This window comes from Danio aesculapii, chromosome 24 (genome assembly GCF_903798145.1).
Source record: "Danio aesculapii chromosome 24, fDanAes4.1, whole genome shotgun sequence".
Lineage (NCBI taxonomy): Eukaryota > Metazoa > Chordata > Actinopteri > Cypriniformes > Danionidae > Danio > Danio aesculapii.
The window spans coordinates 28063423-28086215 of record NC_079458.1 but is presented as its reverse complement, the minus strand read 5'-3'; the positions used below and the strand labels follow the sequence as shown (position 1 = coordinate 28086215).

Here is a 22793-nt window from a genome sequence, read left to right as displayed (position 1 = left end):
GAACAAATTTAATGTAGAGTTTGTGAAAATTGACTTAAGGTATCTCTGTAACGCATTGACGTATTCACACCAAACTTGGTGTGTGTTATCACAACCATGGTCTGACGTTAGCTGCAGCATTTCAGCATTACTGCCCCCTAGTGGCCGGAGATACCAAAAAAACGACTCAACCCCTTGTCCAAATATCATTAAATGTGTCTCTTTACATCCGGTAGATCATGTCGAGTCAAATGATATCTGACTTTCCCAGGTCAGCCATTTTGGCCATCGACCTATTTGAATTATGTCAAAAATTACTATATTTTACAGACGCATTGGCAAATTGTTATGAAAGTTGATATGTGTCTTTGAGACTGTGCCCTAAAGGTGCTCAAAAAGTTTCGTGACAGCGCCACTTTTTGGTCAAACATTATAACAATATTTCTAAAAATGTTAATAACTTTTGACAATTTTGCCTATTGTTATACTTGTCTTGATACATTCCTTGGATTGTCCTGAGAATATTGATTCTAGTTATGCCTTAATTAACTGAACTTCCTGTTCGCCATCTAGCCTTAAGTCAAAAACCTATTTTTTCAAACTCCTCCTACATCGTTTGGTTGATTTGCACCAGATTTGACTCAGATCATCTTCAGACCATACTGACAAAAACTTATTGAATTTGTGTCGATAGGTGTAACAGTTTTTTGTTTACTGCACGACAAATATGATGGCATGATGCCAAACTACATCTGAGGCTGTATCTGTGCGATGGTTAAAGATAATGACACCAAATTTTAGGTCTGTCATTTTTGCTTTAAACTGACCCCACCATAAAAAAATAAACACCCACCATAAAAACAATTAGTGATAGTGCCACCTATGGGTCGCGAGTTATAAGACATTCATTAGCCATTATTAATGAAACTTGGTAATAACTTTTGCCTGCATATGCTTATTTTCATGAATTTGGTCTCAAATTATTCCTTGGGTCATGCCGACAACACAGATACAAATTATGCTATAATCTGCCAAACTTTCTGTCCGCCATTTTGATTTTGTTCAAACCATTCTTTTTTAAACTCCTCCTAGACCGTTAGTCCAATCTTCACCAAATTTGACTCGCATCATCTTCAGACCATGTAGACCAAAAGTTATGACATTCATGTTGATAGACAAAACTATTGTCATTTAGTATATGCGCAAACTTGATGTAATGCTGCCAGATGACTTTAGAGGCTGCATCACTGCATATTGTTTGAAGTATTGAAACCAAACTTAATGTGTGTGATCTAGACCTGACATTGACCAAACTACGTCAGTTTGAGCCACCAAAATAGACAAACCATTAAATTCTATCAATAGAAATCACACAAAATATTTTGTCTATTTTGTCAAAAGTTTGTCTATTGTAATGAGACTGGTCTTGCAGATTCCTTGTATCATTGATATGTGAACATTGATATAATTTATTTCCTAATTTACACAACTTCCTTTCCATCATCCTGAATTATGAACTATCCATAGATCGTTAGCCCAATTTCCATCAATTTGGGCTCAGAACATGCTGCCAGAAAGTTATAGAATTTTCCAGTTGCTCTGTAGCTTGTTGCCTTGCTTGTTTATGATGTGGCCGCTGGGCTTCTTGGCCCTGATAATTGCTGCTTGCAGCTATATTTATGGGTTACTGTTGTTATGTAGATGTCACCATGGTAGACTGGATCTGATGGCTCCCTGGCCCTCGGGAAGAAGGAGGTGGAGAAATGACAAACTCTTAAATGTTTTTCTTAAATGTCTCTTCGCGGTGACTACCACCAAACTGAAAGCAAAACAAAAACATAAAGTCTTTGGGCCTGGTTCTCTCTCCTCATCCACTGCTGTCTTTCCTCCCTTTAACTGTCGGGCTACTCCATTAGACTTGAGACAGACAACGCACACGGATGACAGTCATTAACACTAATGCCACTGGCATCGTTTCGCTCTCACAGCTCTCTGCCCTGCCCCACTCACTACAGATGCATGTACAAAAAAACCCACAATATATTCCACTGTGGTAAATATCCCTTAAAATATGGTATTGCACACATATTATGTACAAAAAATTGTTTGGCTAAAAGTATTATCTTGTGTGAAATTTTGAGAAAAGAGAAAGAAAAGGAAGTGTGTTTGTTTGGATTGATGACCATGCTCATGTTTTTCTGTTCATGTACTGTATCATGAGACCTGTCATATAGCCCTCTGAACTATTGATGTGTGTCCAACCATAATTGCTTTCTCTGTTAATGAAAGCAGAGTTGGATGGTGATCAAGCTCATGGGTTAGATATCAGTGTGTGTGTGCGTGCGTGCGTGCGTGCGTGCGTGCGTGCGTGCGTGCGTGCGTGTGTGTGTTGTTGTAGGTTTGGAGGCAGGACCAATGAGACAGTCTGCAAGGACAGCAGCTGTAAATTTTGTAGCTCTTAGCTTCGATATACAGCCCCTTGTGTGTGCAGATGTGTGTTTGCATGCAGTAAAGACCAACAGTAAAAAGCTGAGAAGGTCTAATTATGTTTGAGCAATGAGCAAGAAGTGTTTTGTTGTGTTGTACATGTCCAGGCTTTTTCATCAGGTCCATCTAGGCATACTCTGCATAATTCAGTACTTTCATATATTGTAACTGTGAAAAAATGGCAGCTTTTTCATTAGTATAAATGAGCTATACTGCTATACTGTGATTCTCTGCACAACCCTGATCCCAAAAGAGCTGTGAAGACCAGAATTATGAGTGTTGTGACTCATCGTTTCAGAAGGGAAGTGTACAGAGCTAAAATTTATGGACATGGTATAAATCGTAACAATCAAGTAGTGCAGGATGAATCTTGTGAAACACTGAAAGAGTCCAATTTTAAAAACAATTCTCATTGCACATGTGGAAAAATTGTGTAATATATATTTTTTTATAATTTTAATTATCATTTAAAATGTTAGTTATTTCAGTATTTCTGATAGTTGTACGTGTTCCATTTTTTTAGCCAGTTGTATTTTTTTATCAAAATAAGTTCATCCACAGTCATTGTGTACAGTAAATAACACAGTTGTTTACAATAGATTTAGCAAATCAGGTTGTGTTATCCCAGGCATTGCCCTATAGTAAAAGCAAATCAACATCTGTATCTATTTTTAGGAGATTTTCAGTTTAGCAAGAGCAATATTTATTTATTAGCCTGGCTTGTGTAGCAAGCCAGGCTACTGTTATCCTATTTTTCTTCTGAGACTAAAAAACAAAACGCATTTCCTCCTACAGCTTTCGAGCTATGACCACCAAACTCACACCAGACCTCCAAACTGGTCTGACTCGGGTTGTTAAATCTTTTCCGACTGATCCGACTTTTCCAAAAAACGTCCCAGGACCGTCTGAAAAACCCCATAGACTTAACATTGAGTCAAATTTGTGAGCTCATAACTCTGCATCAGACTGTCACACAGACTTCTAACTGGGCTCATTTAACTCAGACTACCTAGCTGCCAATAACTGATGAGCTTTTAACTTTCTGGCCATGCCCTAGCAACCACTTTTGGGATCCTAGAAACTGTCCCATAGATTTCCACTGCAAAAGACTGTCATTGACTTTACATTGGATTAAACTTTGTGAGCTCACAACTCTGCATCAGACTACAGACTAATGGCTGAGCTCATTTAACTCAGTCTAGCTAGCAGCCAATCACTGATGGCCTTTTAACTTTTAGCCACACCCTAACAACCAGATACTGCACCCTAGAAACTGTCCCATAGACTGACATTATAGAGGCCCAGATTGATATCGTCATGCTGCAGTGTTATAGAGACATGGGGGTTGTTTTTAAACTGTTCATACTGGTAAGAAGCTTTGATACATCATCAGTCTAAGCTGTCAATCAACTCCATAGCAACAAAACAGACTAACCTAGCAACGACATAACAGCAGCTATATCTCAGCATCAGAACATCGTAGAGAAGCGGGGGCTGGCTTGTTTGACTCATGCTAGCACACCATAAATATTATGGTTATAAATATTATATAGCACACTAATATCATGCTAATTCATGCTAGAATCATGCTAGTAACATGCTAATTTATGCTAGAATAATGCTAGTAATATGCTAATTCATGCTAGAATCATGCTAATATCATGCTAATTCATGCTAGAATCATGGTAGTAACATGCTAATTCATGCTAGAATCATGCTAATATCATGCTAATTCCTGCTAGAATCATGCTAGTAACATGCTGATTAATGCTAGAATAATGCTAGTAATATGTTCATTCATGCTAGAATCATGCTAATTCATGCTAGAATCATGCTAGTAACATGCTAATTCATGCTAGAATCATGCTAATAACATGCTAATTCATGCTAGAATCATGCTAATAACATGCTAATTCATGCTAGAATCATGTTAATAACATGTTAATTCATGCTAGAATCATGCTAGTAACATGCTATTTCATGCTAAAGTCATGTTAATAACATACTAAATTCATGCTAGAATCATGCTAGTAACATGCTCATTAATGCTAGTATCATGCTGATAACATGCTAATCTATCTTTTTTAGATTAGAAAGATACTCTTACATAAAGTATCTTTTTTCCCCCTAAATATCCTTGGGGACAGTCTTTTGTACAACCCAGGCTCATTCTGAAAACGTACCCCTATAGATTTCTGTAGAGCACCAGATACATCCCTGGAGGTACGTTTTTTGGAGTCTTTCACTGTGTATGCTTTTTGAGATCTCAAATCTCTCTCGCGAGTGCCGTTCATGCCTGCTCTTTTTGCGAAAATCCACCAGAGGCCGCTGTCGACTGACTGACTGACTCACTGACTGACTCACTGAGTGATCGACTGACCCACCCTACTCCTTGAACCCAGCCAATATTGTTTTCAGAAGCACCCAAAGGAGTGAAAAGGTATGGCGTCATATCGCCCCATAGCGATCTTTAGGAGCCATACGTCTTTCTGGCTACATAACTCGCTATCTCCAAAAATGTATAGGGGTATGTTGGTTTCGTACTGGCATATAATCATCAACATCTGAATATGCATGACTAGTCCTTGCTTTAGAGTAGGTCACAAAACTGCATGAAGTTGTGTTAATAGAACATTAATTAACATCCAGAATAACTACTATATGCTTAAAAAACTATTCTATCAAATTACCTTTACCTCTTAAACCCTGAGCAAAGCATTGTCAAACTTGGCTTCACCCGAGCAAAGCATTGTCATATTGTATTGGCTTCACTACTAAATAGTTTAACAATCAGATCATACCATAGCTACATGCCTAAACACAAAAACCTTCATTCATTCTTTTCTTTTCGGCTCAGTCCCCTTATCAATCCAGGGTCACCACAGCGGAATGAACCACCAACTTATTCAGCATATGTTTTACGCAGTAGATCCCCTTCCATCTGCAACCCAACTCTGGGAAACATCCATACACACTCATACACTATGGACAATTTAGCCTACTTAATTCACCTGTACCGTATGTCTTTGGACTGTGGGGGAAACTGGAGCACCCGGAGAAAACCCACGCGAACGCAGGGAGACCATGCAAACTCCACACAGAAACATCAACAGACCCAGCCGAGGCTCGAACCAGTGACCTTCTTGCTGTGAGGCGACAGCACTACCTACTGCGCCACTGCATCGCCGCACAAAAACATTTAAACAGTATATGATGGAAATGGCACTCATTCATGTTAGAGGCAGGGTTTGTACTGTCATGGAAAACCAGGAAAACTGACATCGTTTTGACATGTCATTTTTCAGGCCTGGCAAAATTTGGAAAAACAAATAAGCCCTCAAAGTTTTGGAAAAGTCAAGGAAATCTGTGTACTTGAATATATCTGAAATGATAATAATGGGTAAATTTCAAATACGGTAGTGAGGGCTGTCTTTTCGTGTGAGATTAACTTTGTGGGGTAATCAACAACCTAGGCTCATTGGGAAAATGTGCCAAGGGCTACATTTTTTGAGAGCCGAGAAAAATAAAAGGTACATATTGCTGCAGTTTTTGTTTTCACAAATCCACTAGAGGCCATCTGGAACATTTTTCTCAAATACTTTACGAGGGCATGTTTTCTCATATGTGCCATTTCTCGTAAACCACCAGAGGCTGCTCTGTACATTTCTGATGATCTCAACTTCTTCCTCACTTACATCCATGATTGTTGTCATGTATAATATATCAGCTTGATATCGATTGATCCACCCCTTTTCCTAAAACCAAACAATAATGTTTTCAAAAGCAAGCTAGAATAGAAAAGCCATCGCTGTGTGGAAACCATCCTTCAACAGACTTGAACTCTAGTCAGCCACACATCTAGCATCAGTCCATCATTTGTGGTGAGGGCTACAGAGCAAACTAGTCATGCTAGAAAAGCTGTCCATATGAAGGCCAGATGCCAGCAGTACTGCCTCATTGCGTTTGTTTTACACACAAAATGCAGCCTTATGTACCCGCAAGCACATATTTCTCAGTTCTCAAAAATGTAGACCTGGGCACATATTCCCAACTCATATTTCAGCTGCGCCTCTCCTTCACTCTCATAATTCAAGCAACATTTTGAGTGTCATGTCCAGAAACAATCTCTAACTACAAAGATAAGATTCTGTTGGCACTAATTTGTTACAAGTGATCCCTCGTTAATCGCAGGAGCTACGGTCTTAAAATAGCCAGCAATAATCGAAATCCGCAAAGTGGTCCACTTCATTTTTTACTAATATTAAAGATGTTTTAAGGCTGTAAAACCCCTCATTACACACTTTATACACTTTTTTCTAACACAGGCATTTCCATTTTCACACTTTTCTCTCTCGTTTAAACACTCTCAAAGTTCAAACTTTCATAGAAAATTACAGTAAGTCCAGTATTAATGAAACCAAAGTTCAAAACCTGTTGTCAGGTGCAAACATTCATTGCTGTGAACAAAAAGTTCATAAAGCTGTTTAGCTTTTGTGTGGATAATGTTGCCATCCAGCGTAATGTTCTTTTTCCTGCAGTCACTAATCCACAAAACTAAAGCTGTTCCCAACAAACACACAACGTTGCCTCAACGTAGTGACCTACCTACAACGTTGTACCAACCTTGTAAAAAGGTTGAAGATCTACGTTGTTGCTGAAGGTTGTCACCACAGTGTCATAATGTTGCCATTTAAATGGCCGTTGCTTTTTGTGCTTAGGCTGCATGGACGACCACTGTACAACCTTTACTCGTCATCAGTGAATCAGTTTAAATTTCAACAGACCGTTCGGCGTCTCATTCAACAACGACAGGGGAGATGTGTGTATTGCTTTATTCTCTCATGTTCACTGCCTATGTTGACTTGTGGCTGCTGTGGATCCATATCTGAACTGGATTCTCTGTTGGATTTGTTTCTTTCTTGGACTGTATTCTCCATACTACGCCTGGCCTTTAGCTGCGCTCCACAGGCTGCTGTATTCTCCAGTCCAGAGCTTCGATGCCCAGTGTCCAGTGTTAATTATTTAATGTAATCTAAACCTTATTTTATACTATTTGCTTATAATTAGATCTGTACTGTATGTATTAAATATTGTGAAATATATAATAAAAAGTTTGATTATATACATTTGTGTGGCATTTTTACACTTAAAAGTTTACATATGCAGTTATTAAATTAAAAAGGAAAAATGAATAAACAATATTTAAAATTATTACAGCTTATCCTGTATTCTAGTCAGTATTGATAAACTGCCAGGAAAAACAATAATACATGTAGTAAGAACATCGTCTCACGGTTTATGAATGTCACGCGACAACGTTGCTACAGCCTTCTCACATCTTACATTTCTATGTTGTAACAATTTAACGAGCACGTAAGTGGCAACTTTGCCTTTGAAAAATTACAACGTTGTACAGACATTGCTTCAAAGTAGATGTGTTTGTTGGGTCTCCAACTTCCACCAGGGGTCATCCCCTGATATCCTTTTCAAACAGCTGCAATCAGACCTTTAAATTTGTTTATTAATAAATCCTAGTGTACACTACAGGATTTTAAGCCTGATTTGAGCCTGATTTGGAAGTTAACAAGCTCGCCGGCAAATCGGGCTGTGATCGGAAAAAACTACAGTCCCTGACAAAAGTCTTGTCACTTACAGTATGTACAAATTGACTTGAAGTGTCACTGAAATATATTTCTAATCAAGAGATTTATTTCAAGAAATGGCTTATTTTAATCCCAATAGCTTTTGTAATAATGTTTTAGTGCAAAAACGAAACTGTCTAAAAGTATTCTAATATTTCCAGCTTGGTAAAGCCCATTGAGTCAGTTTTTGCAAAGACACTGTAAGTATTGTCTCCTTGTCATATGAGCTTCACCTGTGACTAATATTAAATCAATTAGGTCTCAGGTGTGTATAAAAAGAACCCCAGAACACGAGACCTTCACATTAACTACACTCTAAAAACAAATGTGTTGAAAACAACACAACATGTGTTATTTTCAACACATGTTCTGAGTGTGCTCAGGGACAACACATGTTGAGTTAAGTTTAACACACAAAATGTGTCATAAAATGTAACACATTAATGTGCAGCATAAGTTGACACACAGATGTGTTATTTTTGTATGTATCTAACACAACTATGTGTTACTATTTAGTTTTTATCATTTTAAATGTAAAAAATATTATAAATGCTAAATCAATATACAAAATCTCACAGGAAACATTAAACACTGTTCACATACTGTATATTTTTTCTCCTTTCATGGAATTAATGCATTCAAATGTTTCATAGCATTTCATTGTAAAAACAATTAGCTGTACATAATATAAAAACTCACTTTAAAAAGCATTAATTAAATTGAACTCATATCTGTTACGTACGCCAAATAAAATGTCAAATATGTATGAAACAGTTCCCAACATATAAATTTTCAAAATTATTCTATAGTGAAGGAAAGAAATAACCATAGCACACTGTTTTTTGTATTCGCCTACATGTAAGGTGCTTGTCTTAACAAAATAAATCATTGTAAAATCTAGTCAAAACACTTCAAACATTTAGGTAACCCTTTATAGTAACAACACACTATAAATCATTTATTAAGCATTAGCAAATGGTTAATTCACTATTTGTTAAGCATTAACTCTACATTATAAGACATTAGTAAGCGGTTCATAAATACAACTACAAAGGCTGTTTTCTTGACTTATGAGCACATCAATAATGCGCTTAATGATTGTACTTGCATAATTCATACTTTCAAATACAAATGGGTTGTAAATAATGCAGTCGTTAACTTATTAGTGAAAAATTAATCGCAAGCAAAGTATGAAAGTGCAATTATTAAGCACATTAAAATTTTACTTATAAGTCAAGAATACAGCATTTGTAGTTGTATTTATGAACCGCTTACTAATGTTTTATAATGTAGAGTTAATGCTTAACAAATAGTGAATTAACTATTTGCTAATGCTTAATAAATGATTTATAGGGTGTAGTTATTATAAAGTGTTACCGAAGTTTCAACCACTAACATGTTTAAAACAAAATTTTGTATTTAGGAGTTACATACTGCTGATCACAAAATGACACAATGTCTAGAGGTCTGTAATCTATTAAGTCCCCAGGCAGCAAAGTCATGTCAAAATCATTTGTTCGGATGACAAAGAAGGAAAAAGATGTTCATCAAAATACTTTACTCTTAAAACTCTCAGAAACATATGGACATTATCCTCAAAATTACTTATTCTGCTTTTATCAATTTGATTGGATATATCCAAGTTCTCTGTGTGTCCTGACTCTATAGAAGGGCATGAATTCATTTTAAAGTGATGTCTGTTCAGATGTTTTAAAAAGGAATTGTAATTAACCATTTTGACTAAAAATAGTTAGGTTGTGACTATCAGAGAGTACATGCACTTCCCTTAAATGCCAAATTAACCCCTTTGTTTCAACACAATCATTTTAAAGACACTTTGGACAGGTGTACATGCTTATTTCAATTAGGTACGAGACTGCACCTTAGCAATCAATTCCATGAAGTTTGATCGTTTGCAAGATGACTGGGACAAAGACAGGTCATATATATATATATACACTCAAAAAAAAAACAGAAGACAGTTGGCGTGGATACTGAAGAGTGCACAGCCAGAAGAATTTGAAAAGTCTGTCACAGCACAGGTCAGGCTTTCAACATCAAATGGAAGAGCAAAAGAGTCATTCTTTGCCACAATTACGTACTGGGATATGTCCTATAGAACTGATGGAAAACAACTGCGCTGAGCTGACTTCACGGTCCCTTTCATGGATTCAGCGAGCAAAGATGTAACGTCAGTACCAGCCTTCAGGAATGAAACAATGAAAAGCATTAGAAAATGTTGCTGCATTAGAAACAATTTTATTTATCACAAGCTAATACAATAAAAACTATACCGGAACTTGTACCAACAGGTAGGACACAGCAGAAGTCACACAGCATTTACTCCCAGCTACACTTCTCACAGATGCAGTGGGTGGAAGAAGATGAATAAGGATCTTCAACATAGTGTAACACAGCTCATCTTGAAGTGAAGATACAGGTCACATGCAAAAGAACAATTTAAACAATTTATTTGAAATTAATACTTTACCTTGAATAGAATATTAATATTCACATTAAGTTTTCTCTTTTAAACTATGTTTAGAAAAGTGTGCACATACAACAGACATTTTGGCTGAAACTCACCATCATGCTGATTGTCAGCCTTCTCCAGTAAGTGTCTGATGTCATTTTTCCTCTCCAAGGATGCTATTTTCTTGAGTTTTGGAATTATCGTCCCGTCCCATTTCCGGATTCAATGTCCATCTTCAAAGAAAGGAAAAGAAATTAGAAAATAAGAAATATTAATATTACAATTATGAAATAAATGTTTGTGTAAAGTTCTGTCTTAGTTGAGCATGTATATTACCAAACTGGCATGTCAAGAAATCCTCTTTATCAGAGTCAACCACTCACTTGGTACAGTTTCATCTGGACTTGGTAAACAAGGTTGCGGTGTACAATGACGATGTTCAAACTGTACACCCGCTGGCTCTGTTGAAGCTTCCATCTGATGTTACGTAATCTCATTTCAATAAATCCACTGTGTGATGGCCCAGCAAAAAATGCTCCTGACATTAGTAAAGCAAAAACAGAACTAATTAAAGTCAAGTATACATGAGCAACTTATATACACATTCCTAATAAATTCAGTTTATAATGTAAAACCATTCTTACATGTCCCTCATTTTCACCAAAGGGCACCTGAATCCTTAACGAGGGGAACAATGACACAATCTCTTTTGGTAGTGCCAGTTTTTCTGTACCAAATTGGATAGCTAAAAAAGTTAAAAAAAAAAAAATTGTTGCATAAATTGCTCTTACACAAACATTGACAAACATAATAAAACTGACTAAACAGTGGTACTTTGGAATTGATTGGGATAAATTGATTGTTAAATGTATTTATTTAAAATATTTTTTTAAAAATATTATTTTAATATATAACTTATTTAAATAAATGTAATTTAATTTGAAAATAAATATACCTTACATGAAATAATTAAACCACATACTCACAATGCATGTTTCTCTACAAGGTCACTGACAGCAACTTTAACAAGAATCTTTCATGAGAAAATGGACAGAGTCTTTGTCTCTTCATGTTCTCTCAGGATTGTAGAGGCTTTTTCTAAGCAGCGTCAGCAAACTAGTTGTGGTGCCAGTCTGAGTTGAATCTGTTAAAGGACACTAAGAAATGCCAAAAACATTTTATTTATTTAAATGTTTACTTTTATCTATAGTAATATAAAGGGAGAAAGATATTAATGTTTTACCTGTAATGAGTGCACACTTCTAATGAGTCGGGGGTGTTGCTTGCAATATAATTTATTTGAAATTTGTCAAGCTCCTGTACTCCTGCATTTACATCAGTGTCAATGAACTCTTGAAAATCTGTGTCAAATTTTAATATTCAATCAAGAGATAGTCGAGACAGTTCAGGTTTGACTGAGGATAGTTTTCTCCATATTTCCTTTCCGTCTATGAAGACAGTTGCAAGAACTCGGTGTAAAACTGTTAGAGTGACTGTAATTTGTTCCTCGACTTCCATCATCTAAGTAAAAGAGAAAGAAATCCATATATACACAGCACAATGAGAAAACACACACAAGTAACTGTGTATGACAATAAAAAGTACATTTTAAATAGTATGTGACTAGCTGGGTAGCACAAAATGGCGCGCAATGTTGATTTCATTAAAGATATTCATATTTAAGACATTGTTTATGAATTTGCTCACTCCGCGGCGCCATTTGGTGTCTGTACAAAGCGCCTAACTAACGTTATGACAAGGGATTCTTGTTTAAATTCCTGCCGCAAAGCGTCATCTTAGGCTTTTTATAAATATCATTATGATAATAACGTAAATGTATAAATTGTGTCCGGTAACATTACCTACACGTGTCAGAGACGCGGAGGCTTTAAAGTGACGCGGAGCCGGTGATTTTAAAGTAACGGTAACTCTCATAACGTACCAAAATGCAATACATATTTAGCGTAAGTCTTTCGCCTTATATGTAACTTATTAACAATTCTGCCAAGTGCCAAAGCAGCTTTACAAAAGACGCGCCAGAAGCGTTAGCTTGCACGGCTAAAGTTGATGTTGCATGACAGAGAGTTGCCAAGTCACCCGTGTTTTGGAGTACGAAACATGGAGACATAATAAAAGTAACAAAAATAACTTCTTGGCCAACTAACACAAAACATTCTCACGCAGACTGGAAACAATATTTACTATCGTAGACGAATTGTAATTAATTTCACTCACCTGAGGCAGAGAGGTGCATTATCCGACAGAGGTCTGGAGAGCGACGGTTGAAAAAGAATGTCACTGCGCATGCGCGTGTAGAAATTCCACAGCATAAATCCCGAAATACAGAATTTTCAACCACATTCTCACAATTGCTTATTTTATATTACCATCATGATAAATAAACTACATAAACACATAACACAGTGCCATTTGACTACGACCAAAAATGCACTGTATTCAACATACTGTTTAAATGTGTTATAACAGTCATTGTGTAAACAGTTAAGCACAATATTAACACACAATGTGTCTGTAGTAACACAAAATGTGTTACGATCTGTTTAACACATATTTTGTGTAAATTTTTAACACATCATTTTTAAGAGTGTACAACTAGACCTCTGCAAACATGCCTAAGATTCACCCTGAGACTAAAGTGTTGATTGAGGCTAAAGACCTGATCCACTGCTTATGTAGCAGACACCTTAAAAGTGTCTCGGTGTCAAGTACAAAGGATACAATTTTTTTTAAGAGAATAGAGACAAGCCCAGGTCAGGCAGACCCCCCAAGACAACTGCTTGAGAGGTACGTTTGTTGGCTCGAAAATCCAAGGCCAGCCCATTTTTCACTGCCGCAGAGCTCCACGAGACCTGGTCACCTGAAGTCCCTTTGACAACCAGAACAGTTTGTCAGATTCTGAAATGGCCTCCATGGCCGAATCAGTGCCCAGAAGCCAGCACTAAACAAAAGACAATTGAAAAACTGTGTGGCATTTGCCTAGGCTCACAGCCTGCAAAATTGATGGACGCTGGAAAAGTGGCAAAAGGTAGATTTTTCAGATGAGTCTTTTTCACATGAGTCGAAATTACACCACAGTCGCCGCAAATATTGCAGGAGACATACTGGAGCCTGCATGGAAAATTCACCCAGAAAACAATGAAGTTTGGTGGTGGAAAAATCATGGTCTGGGGTTACATCCAGTATAGGGGTGTGCGAGAGATCTGCAAGGAGGAAGGCAACATCAATAGTCTAAAACACCAAAAATCTCAGCTACTTCTTATATTTCCAACCATAAAAGAGGCCAAATTCAGGATTGTAGGAATGGGTTTTAAACCACAGTGGTTTTAACTGTAGTTCTGCCTAATGACTAAAAAGTTATCAGTGTTGATGGTAAAAAACTGTACATTCTAGTCAAACCATTCTTCTGCAATCTTATACCAAAAACAGAAATAAGGGCAGTATTAATAGCTATAAATGTGGGAGAGCGTTGATATTATGTGATTGTATTGTATTGCAATATGGAACAGTTAAGTGTTGATGTTAAATCATAAGTAATTCACAAATACTTGAAAATGAAATGATTTAATGACAATAATTCTCTATGGTTACAACTGAATGTTACAAAATAACTGTATAAAATGATAAAATATGGAATGATAAAACATATGATATAAATTGTCCCCAACTTAAATGTAAAATTAAATGTAGCACTCTCTTCACTTGACACAAGAAGAGGGCTCTGGGTTCCCAAGATAACTGTATAAACTTGCAATTAGTCCAATGACAAAAACTGAAATTTAGTAAAACAGATCCTTTATTTCTCCTTTTAGCCAGTTGTAATATATTGTTTTAACTGAACATATGTGGAAAGAAAACAAATAAAATGGAATAAAAATTAAATAAATAGCAAAATAACTCTCAATAGTTATAAATGTCTCTCATCTAAAATGACAAGAATACAAAAAATAATAAAACAAAATAAATTTCTTCAAAAATATATAGGTCTGTCTTATTTCAATATAGAACAGTCACTTTATAGTGATATAATTTGTTTCTGAAATATCAGACTGAAAATAACTAACTATTTATGAATATAAACAAAATAGCTTTGCAGAAAGTCCTAAAACAATAATAAATAGTTATCCTTACAACAGAAACGACCAAGAACCATTTAAATGCACTTATAAAAGTGCAAAATGTTCACCAATAAAGACCTTAATACTGAACAGTCACAGGCAAATGGTTAATTCCCTATATTCAATATCACACAGCATTCAATTAAAGGTATTATTGTTGTTCACTGGGCCCAGACTCAATCTGTGTGTAGAAAAAAAAAGGAAGAAATTAAATAAACAAACAAACACCCCCTCGTTGCAGGCCTGTACGTTGCTTGGGAGCGTTGTGGCACAAATCAAATGCCCCTTCACTCTAACGAGCAAACACAATGTACTCACAAATCCAACCGATCCTTCTGCTTGATCCAGCTGACTCACGCGACGCCGACGACTCGAGCAGATGACACAACAGGTGCAAACTCGTCCAGCGCAATCAGCAGAAACAACGATTGTCTTGAGACCAATGTTTTTTAGATGATAGGATCTAGCATTGGAATCCTCAGCATTCGTTAATCTCTCGTCATCTCCCCGCGATGTCCGATCTCTGCAGTACACATCAAACTGGTCTAGTTGACTCAATAACCGCACGTGGTTATTTTCTCGACAGTCTTGTGAAAAGAAAACTACATTTTCAATGAAAATTAGCCGAGAGAGCAACGTGAAACACTCTGCGCGTTTCTTTCAGCTCTTCCCATTCCTTTCGCTCTCACTCTGAAAACCCGCCTCTCTCTCCCCAGTCCTGTCACTCAGGCATGTCCTTCAGCCAATCAGATTTGAGTATGTCACAGGTTAACCATCAAGTTAGATGGATGCAAGAGAAGCACATGTTTGTTATGTACATTTCACCTAAACTATACAAATGTATACAACTTTATTTAAAACAGAAAAAATACATAAAACCCTTAAAATAAAACGAAACAAAATCCAGTATTTGACACTTGGAATAATGTTTAATTTACCTGGGTTACACCCTCCCCTCCCCAAAGGTCTGGATGTCCCCATCAGACTTCAACCTGTATCTCACACACATAATCTCGAAGAGAATAATAAATTAAGTCACCCAAGTAAAATACAAAGTATTAAATCTCAACAGTCACTCACTGATAAGATATTTGAATTATCATACCCCTGTGTACTATTGTTATTGGTTGATCTGTTGGCCTTCCAGGTTCATCATAGCTAAGGCGGATGACAGGCTTTATTTTCCTCTGTGTTCTACGTTCACAAGTAGAGTCCTTGTCTTCATCCACGGCACTAGAGGAAGAGACGTCTCCCTCCTCTAGTCCTGGGTCCACCCCAGGGTCATGGACAGACAAAGGATTCTCTGCTATTCCTTCCTGTATCAACTCATCTTGTCTTTCATCCTCCCTAGGTATGTCACAAACCAGGATGTCATCAGTCTGAACTGCCTCTTTTTGCACCGGTAGGTTATTACCAGGTTTAGACAGTCTTTTCCTCAGTTCTGATTGCTCAAAATTAGCTTGAGGTAAGGCACAATAGTTCTCATCCTCAGATTCAGAGTCCCCATTCTCACCACTATTTGGTTCACTCTCTACCTTACTATTTTCTTTTGACCTTGCCAATTTTTCAGCCCCAGATGCACGTGTCACTGGCTTTGAAGTCCTAGCTGTTGTCTGGCTCACTACCGGCAACCTCACCATATAACCAACTGGTAGTAGATGGTCACGGTGCATGGTCTTTACAATTCCTGAACCGTGTTCTGGTTTTACCCGATACACAGGTAAGTTGGGCAGTTTTCCTATCACCTGGTAAGGTGAAGGATTCCATCGGTCTTTTAGTTTGTGTTTACCCGTGATTCCTAGATTACGAATCAACACTCTATCTCCAACCTCAAGAGTTTGATTTCTGACTCTAGCATCATAAAGTCTCTTGTTTCTCAGATGGTTCTTTTTAGCAGCTGAACTTGCCAATTGATATGCACTTCTCAACTCACACTTCATCCGTTTCACATACTGATGATGTTTTACCTCATTTTCATTATGTGGGAATATGCCAAAACACAGATCAATGGGCAACCTCGCCTCCCTACCAAACATTAGGAAATAAGGGGAAAACCCAGTGGAGTCGTTTTTAGTGCAATTATAAGCATGCACCAGCTGGCTTATATGTTGGCTCCACTTTAATTTCTTGTCTGGATCGAGTGTTCCCAACATGGACAACAATGTGCGGTTGAATCTTTCAGGTTGTGCATCCCCTTGAGGATGATAGGGCGACGTTCTTGACTTACGAATACCAAGCATTCCTAACAACTCTTTGATCAATCTGCTTTCAAAGTCACGCCCTTGATCAGAATGAATGCGAGTTGGTAATCCGTAATGTACGAAAAACTTTCAAACAGTACTTTTGCGACTGTCAAAGCCTTTTGATCTTTTGTTGTATAGGCTTGAGCATAACGTGTGAAATGATCTGTGACAATCAACACATTTGAAATTCCCTTGGCATCAGGCTCAATAGACAAAAAGTCTATACACACCAAATCTAAAGGGCCTTTACTCGTTATGTTGTGTAATGGTGTAACTTTTTGGGGTAAGGTCTTCCTAGCCACACATCTGCCACATGTTTTGACATACTGAGTGATCTCAAAGGCCATTCGAGGCCAATAAAACCTGTCTTTAATGAGCTCCATGGTACGCTCAGCTCCGAAATGACCTATGTCATCATGCATAGCACTTAAGACCACAGATCTGTACTTGGCAGGTAAGATTAACTGACACACCTTTTTTCGGATCTCTGTACTACGATATAGTAGTCCATTCTTTAGTTGTATCTTTGGACTCTCCCTCTGAAGTATAGCAACCTCAGGGTCCTTAGATTCCACATCTGAATGGGGCATCTCAGTCTCCATCCCTTTTAAAAAAACACCAATAGCAGGGTCAGATCTCTGAGCCTCAATTAAATCACTTTGAGTCAGTTGTTCCAGAGGACCGATTTCAAGATGAGAGGCAAAAGAAAAACATCAGGAATCGCATCAGGAGGCGCACCCAACTGATCAATAAACCTGGGAGGATCATCAGCCTTGACCACACTAACCTGATGACAAAGGGCCTTTATACCAGAGGGTGGTATAGTCTCCCATTCTTCCTGTAGTTCCTGTGCATTCCTAGATAACAAGTCTGCATCAACATTGTTCTTGCCAGGTTTATACTGAACATTGAAGTCATAGGTACTCAAAGCTGCTAACCACCTGTGGCCAGTAGCATTGAGTTTTGCTGATGTCAACACGTACGTGAGGGGATTATTATCAGTTCTCACTGTAAATTTGGCACCATATAGATAATCATGAAATTTGTCTACTATGGCCCATTTCAAAGCAAGAAACTCAAGTTGATGAATGGGATAATTTTGCTCAGACCGACTCAATTTCCGGCTCGCAAATGCAACAGGACGCAATCCCTCCGGATATTCCTGGTTAAGCACTGCTCCCAAACCATTCAAACTTGCATCTACATGCAGCACATACGGTTTGCTTGGGTCTGCAAATGCTAACACTGGAGCATTTGTAAGACAGTGTATGATCCTAGTGAAAGATTCATCACAAGTGTGATCCCAACGCTCACCAAAAGAATCTGACTCCCTGAAATAAGAATTCTTTCCAAGAACATCAATTTTCCCTTTCTTTTGGGCAGGAGGGTAACCTTTTGTCAACTCAGTCAAGGGTCTAACAATAGAGGAGTAGTTGGCAATGAAGCGGCGATAATACCCGCAGAAACCAAGAAATGATCGCAAAGACTTGAGATCAGTAGGTTTTGGCCAATTCAAAACTGCCCTGACCTTCTCAGGATCGGTCGAAATCCCTTCAGCCGACACAATGTGACCCAAATATTTCACTCGTGCCTGACAAAACTGACACTTCTCAAGTGATAATTTGAGACCACTCTCCTCCAATCTCCCCAACACCTTGAGAAGGCGCTCTTCATGCTCCTCAAGTGTTCTCCCAAACACAATGAGGTCGTCCAGATACACAAGACACTGCAACAAATTCATATCTCCTACTGTGGCCTCCATTAATCGCTGAAATGTCGCAGGAGCTCCAGATACACCCTGCGGCATTCGCTCAAACTGGAAAAAGCCAAGTGGACAAATGAATGCGGTTTTTTCCTTATCAGCCTCTGACACAGCAATTTGATAATAACCACTCCTCAAATCAAGCACTGTAAACCACTTACTTCCTGACAGACAATCAAGAACATCATCGATGCGGGGCATTGTGTATTGATCTGGAATGGTTCTGGAGTTTAACGTACGATAATCAATACACATACGAACCCGACCATTTTTCTTTCGGACAATGACAATTGGCGAAGCATAAGGGCTACGGGATTCTTTAATTATGCCTGCCACTAAAAGCTCTTGCAGGTGACGACGAACATCGTCAATGTCAGCAGGCGCAATACGCCTAGACCGCTCTCGGAAAGGCTTAGAGTCACTAAGTCTTATGTGATGTTCTACATTCTTAGCTAACCCCACATCCCATTCATCCACTGAGAAAACACTGGATCTTTCTGACATTTTTTTTATCAGGCGTGCCTTCCATGGTTCTGGGATAGGCGAGTCTCCAAAATTGAACATATGAGGATCTACAAATGTCTGCGGAAATTTTGATGTCAGTGGCACTGTAGCTACATCCACTGTATACACCTGAGCGAGGGGCGTACCCACTGGGATGGCAGTTTCTTTTTGGGAGTCATTGTGCAACGGTAGTATAAAGTTTTTCACATCTAAGTTGGAGGGCGTCATGACCAGAGAAGGGACCAGCACACCAGCAGGAAGCTTTTTATCTTCCATATTCTCCACTACTAGAATTTCGTTGCCTAATGACTGGACTTGTTTTACCTGACAAACAGCATAGCCAGTGCTACGAGGGGGGATGGATAATGGGCCAGGACCTAACCACATCACATGTCCTACTGTGTCATCCTTAGCTAAGGAACCAGATAGCAAAATCTGTTCACAAGTCTCCAACTCATAAGGTAAGATTCTTAGAGATCGAACCACACCATCATTGTCTAACTCTTCACACTGGGCCAGCAAAGCTTGAAATTTAGGGGTATTGGTACCAAGAATCACTGACACCGGGTCAGGACTCTTTGGATCTGGGCATACTAAAGCCAAGAGTGCAAGTTTTTCTTTTTCTTCTCCCTCAGGGGTGAAGAATGCAACATCCACAGACACAAACCCTCTATAAGGATAATTGGAATCACTAAGACCCCATATAGCAAGGTTTGTAAGTGGCTGTATCTGAATGTGAGGAATGTGTTTCTTATACCAGCTCTCAAACACAATTGTGACACGTGAACCGCTGTCCAGGAGGGCTTTGCATAACTGCCCCTCAATAGCCACATCAATGAAAGTAGACGGACCAACTAACCCTTCTGGAATGGAGTTAGGTGAACAAGAGTCTACTGCTCCTCGTCTAACAGAATAGTTTGCCATCGAAGCAGAAGCTTTTCTTTCTGATTCTTTGTCACCTTTGCTTTTACGAAGTGCGCGGATAAGTTTCTGAATGACTTTGGTTAAATCTTCAGGAGAGGTACACTTGTTGGCAAAATGACCATCTTCACCGCATCGATAACAAAAAAATTCAGACGAATTGTCTGATGACTGAGACCTACGATTTTGACTGGAATGGGTTTTACTCTCTAGTTTTCTCCCTTCTTTCGATGAGGAAGTAGCATGTGAGACTGTCAATACTTTAACTTGTTCTTGAAGTTGGAGCACCTGTTTCCGTAAAGCTTCAACCTCACCGCCCTGCACTGTACTAAACCTCTTTAGAGCTCCATCCAGTTGGTCATTTCCTATTTCTCGCTTTTTAGTCAACTCCCCAAACCGAGAGTGCAAAGCTTTTACATCTGCTTTTAACTCCTGCATTTCAGTGGGTTGCATTTTTTTCTCTCTAGTCTGAACCTGTCTCACTTCAAGATTTAATTTGCGGCGGGAAGCGTCATACTCTTCCTCCTCTCTTATCTCATTTAATAACTGCAAAAAGGTGGGAGGTGTCTCTTTTCTTTCTCGCAGACGGAGGTGTACTAGAATCAAGTCAGACTCAGATGAGCCTCGCACAAGCTGTTCAAGTCTAACCTGGTCCATGCGTCGAGAAGACACACCTCCTCTCTTTACAACTTTTCTGAGAGCTCGATCTAACCTCTGTACAAAATCTGAAAGTTTTTCACCTTTCTGTTGGTGCATAGCCCGAAAAGCAAAATATAGGTCCTCTCCAGACTCAGAGGTGCCAAATGTGTTCTCTAAAGCTTCTAAATACTCTAAAGCATTTGCATCCTTGTTATTTAACCTCACTGCCTGTATTATATCCAAAGCGGGTCCTCTCAAGCTTTCAACTATTCTGGTCCGTTTCTCCCGATTTGAACAATTACATTCTTCAACCATCAAGTAAGCCTGTGCCAACCAATGCTCTAAACTTTCTTCTCCAGGGGGGGTAGGAACCATACCAGAAAAGATCCGCAAGCGTCTAAATGCATTAATTTCACTGTTTGGCTTCATTGTTTTTTCTAACAAATCTCCCACTGCCCTGATGATGCTATCAGGAGAACTGCTTTCTAAAGGCTCCTTTAGGAAAAAGGGCCTCAACATCAGCCATCGTTTTTCCTTCCTCTTGAATTAAGGTCTGGAGTTTGGAAAAAAATGACTGAGATGTACTCACCGAAGGGGTAAGTAGAACAATCTTCCAGGGCCCTTCCTCACCTGGAGGTATTATCTCTGGAGGGGTATGCTCAGGATCTAAAAGCTGACTGCACTCACACAACACTAAATTAGATTTCAGCTCGGAGTGAAATTTTTCAGCCCTTACCCGGACCCTCCCAAACGCTTTTACTGTCTCGACTGCACGTTCAACATCTGCTACTTCAGTGCCCTTTGGAACATCCCTGAGAACTAAAACATGAGATGGGTCAATCTTTAACTCACTACACCATTCAATGAACTCAGTGATCAAATCCTCTGATTGAATATCCATACTGCCAAACTGTTCTACTCAATACACTCCTAAAAAAAGTATGTATATATTTACACTTGGCTAAAGGGGAAAAAAAAGGATCCCAGCGGTGCCTCCATTTTTTATGTAGCACTCTCTTCACTTGACACAAGAAGAGGGCTCTGGGTTCCCAAGATAACTGTATAAACTTGCAATTAGTCCAATGACAAAAAATGAAATTTAGTAAAACAGATCCTTTATTTCTCCTTTTAGCCAGTTGTAATATATTGTTTTAACTGAACATATGTGGAAAGAAAACAAATAAAATGGAATAAAAATTAAATAAATAGCAAAATAACTCTCAATAGTTATAAATGTCTCTCATCTAAAATGACAAGAATACAAAAAATAATAAAACAAAATAAATTTCTTCAAAAATATATGGGTCTGTCTTATTTCAATATAAAACAGTCACTTTATAGTGATATAATTTGTTTCTGAAATATCAGACTGAAAATAACTAACTATTTATGAGTATAAACAAAATAGCTTTGCAGAAAGTCCTAAAACAATAATAAATAGTTATCCTTACAACAGAAACGACCAAGAACCATTTAAATGCACTTATAAAAGTGCAAAATGTTCACCAATAAAGACCTTAATACTGAACAGTCACAGGCAAATGGTTAATTCCCTATATTCAATATCACACAGCATTCAATTAAAGGTATTATTGTTGTTCACTGGGCCCAGACTCAATCTGTGTGTAGAAAAAAAAAAAGGAAGAAATTAAATAAACAAACAAACACCCCCTCGTTGCAGGCCTGTACGTTGCTTGGGAGCGTTGTGGCACAAATCAAATGCCCCTTCACTCTAACGAGCAAACACAATGTACTCACAAATCCAAACGATCCTTCTGCTTGATCCAGCTGACTCACGCGACGCCGACGACTCGAGCAGATGACACAACAGGTGCAAACTCGTCCAGCGCAATCAGCAGAAACAATGATTGTGTTGAGACCAATGTTTTTTAGATGATAGGATCTAGCATTGGAATCCTCAGCATTCGTTAATCTCTCGTCATCTCCCCGCGATGTCCGATCTCTGCAGTACACATCAAACTGGTCTAGTTGACTCAATAACCGCAC

General features: G+C 38.3%; 1 protein-coding gene and 1 long non-coding RNA gene across 2 annotated transcripts; both read right to left on the bottom strand.

The window, feature by feature from the left end:
* Window positions 1-11032: 11032 nt before the first annotated feature.
* LOC130218386 (uncharacterized) lies at window positions 11033-11629 on the bottom strand. The gene is made up of 3 exons (XR_008835944.1): window positions 11568-11629; window positions 11226-11326; window positions 11033-11119 (listed from the first exon to the last, which is right to left on the bottom strand). It is a non-coding gene; the product is annotated as an uncharacterized LOC130218386 (long non-coding RNA).
* A 5847-nt stretch (window positions 11630-17476) lies between these two features.
* LOC130218383 (uncharacterized) lies at window positions 17477-22045 on the bottom strand. The gene has a single exon (XM_056450572.1). The coding sequence runs from the start codon at window positions 21303-21305 to the stop codon at window positions 17625-17627; it is 3681 nt and encodes a 1226-aa protein (XP_056306547.1). The 5' UTR covers window positions 21306-22045; the 3' UTR covers window positions 17477-17624.
* Window positions 22046-22793: the final 748 nt, after the last annotated feature.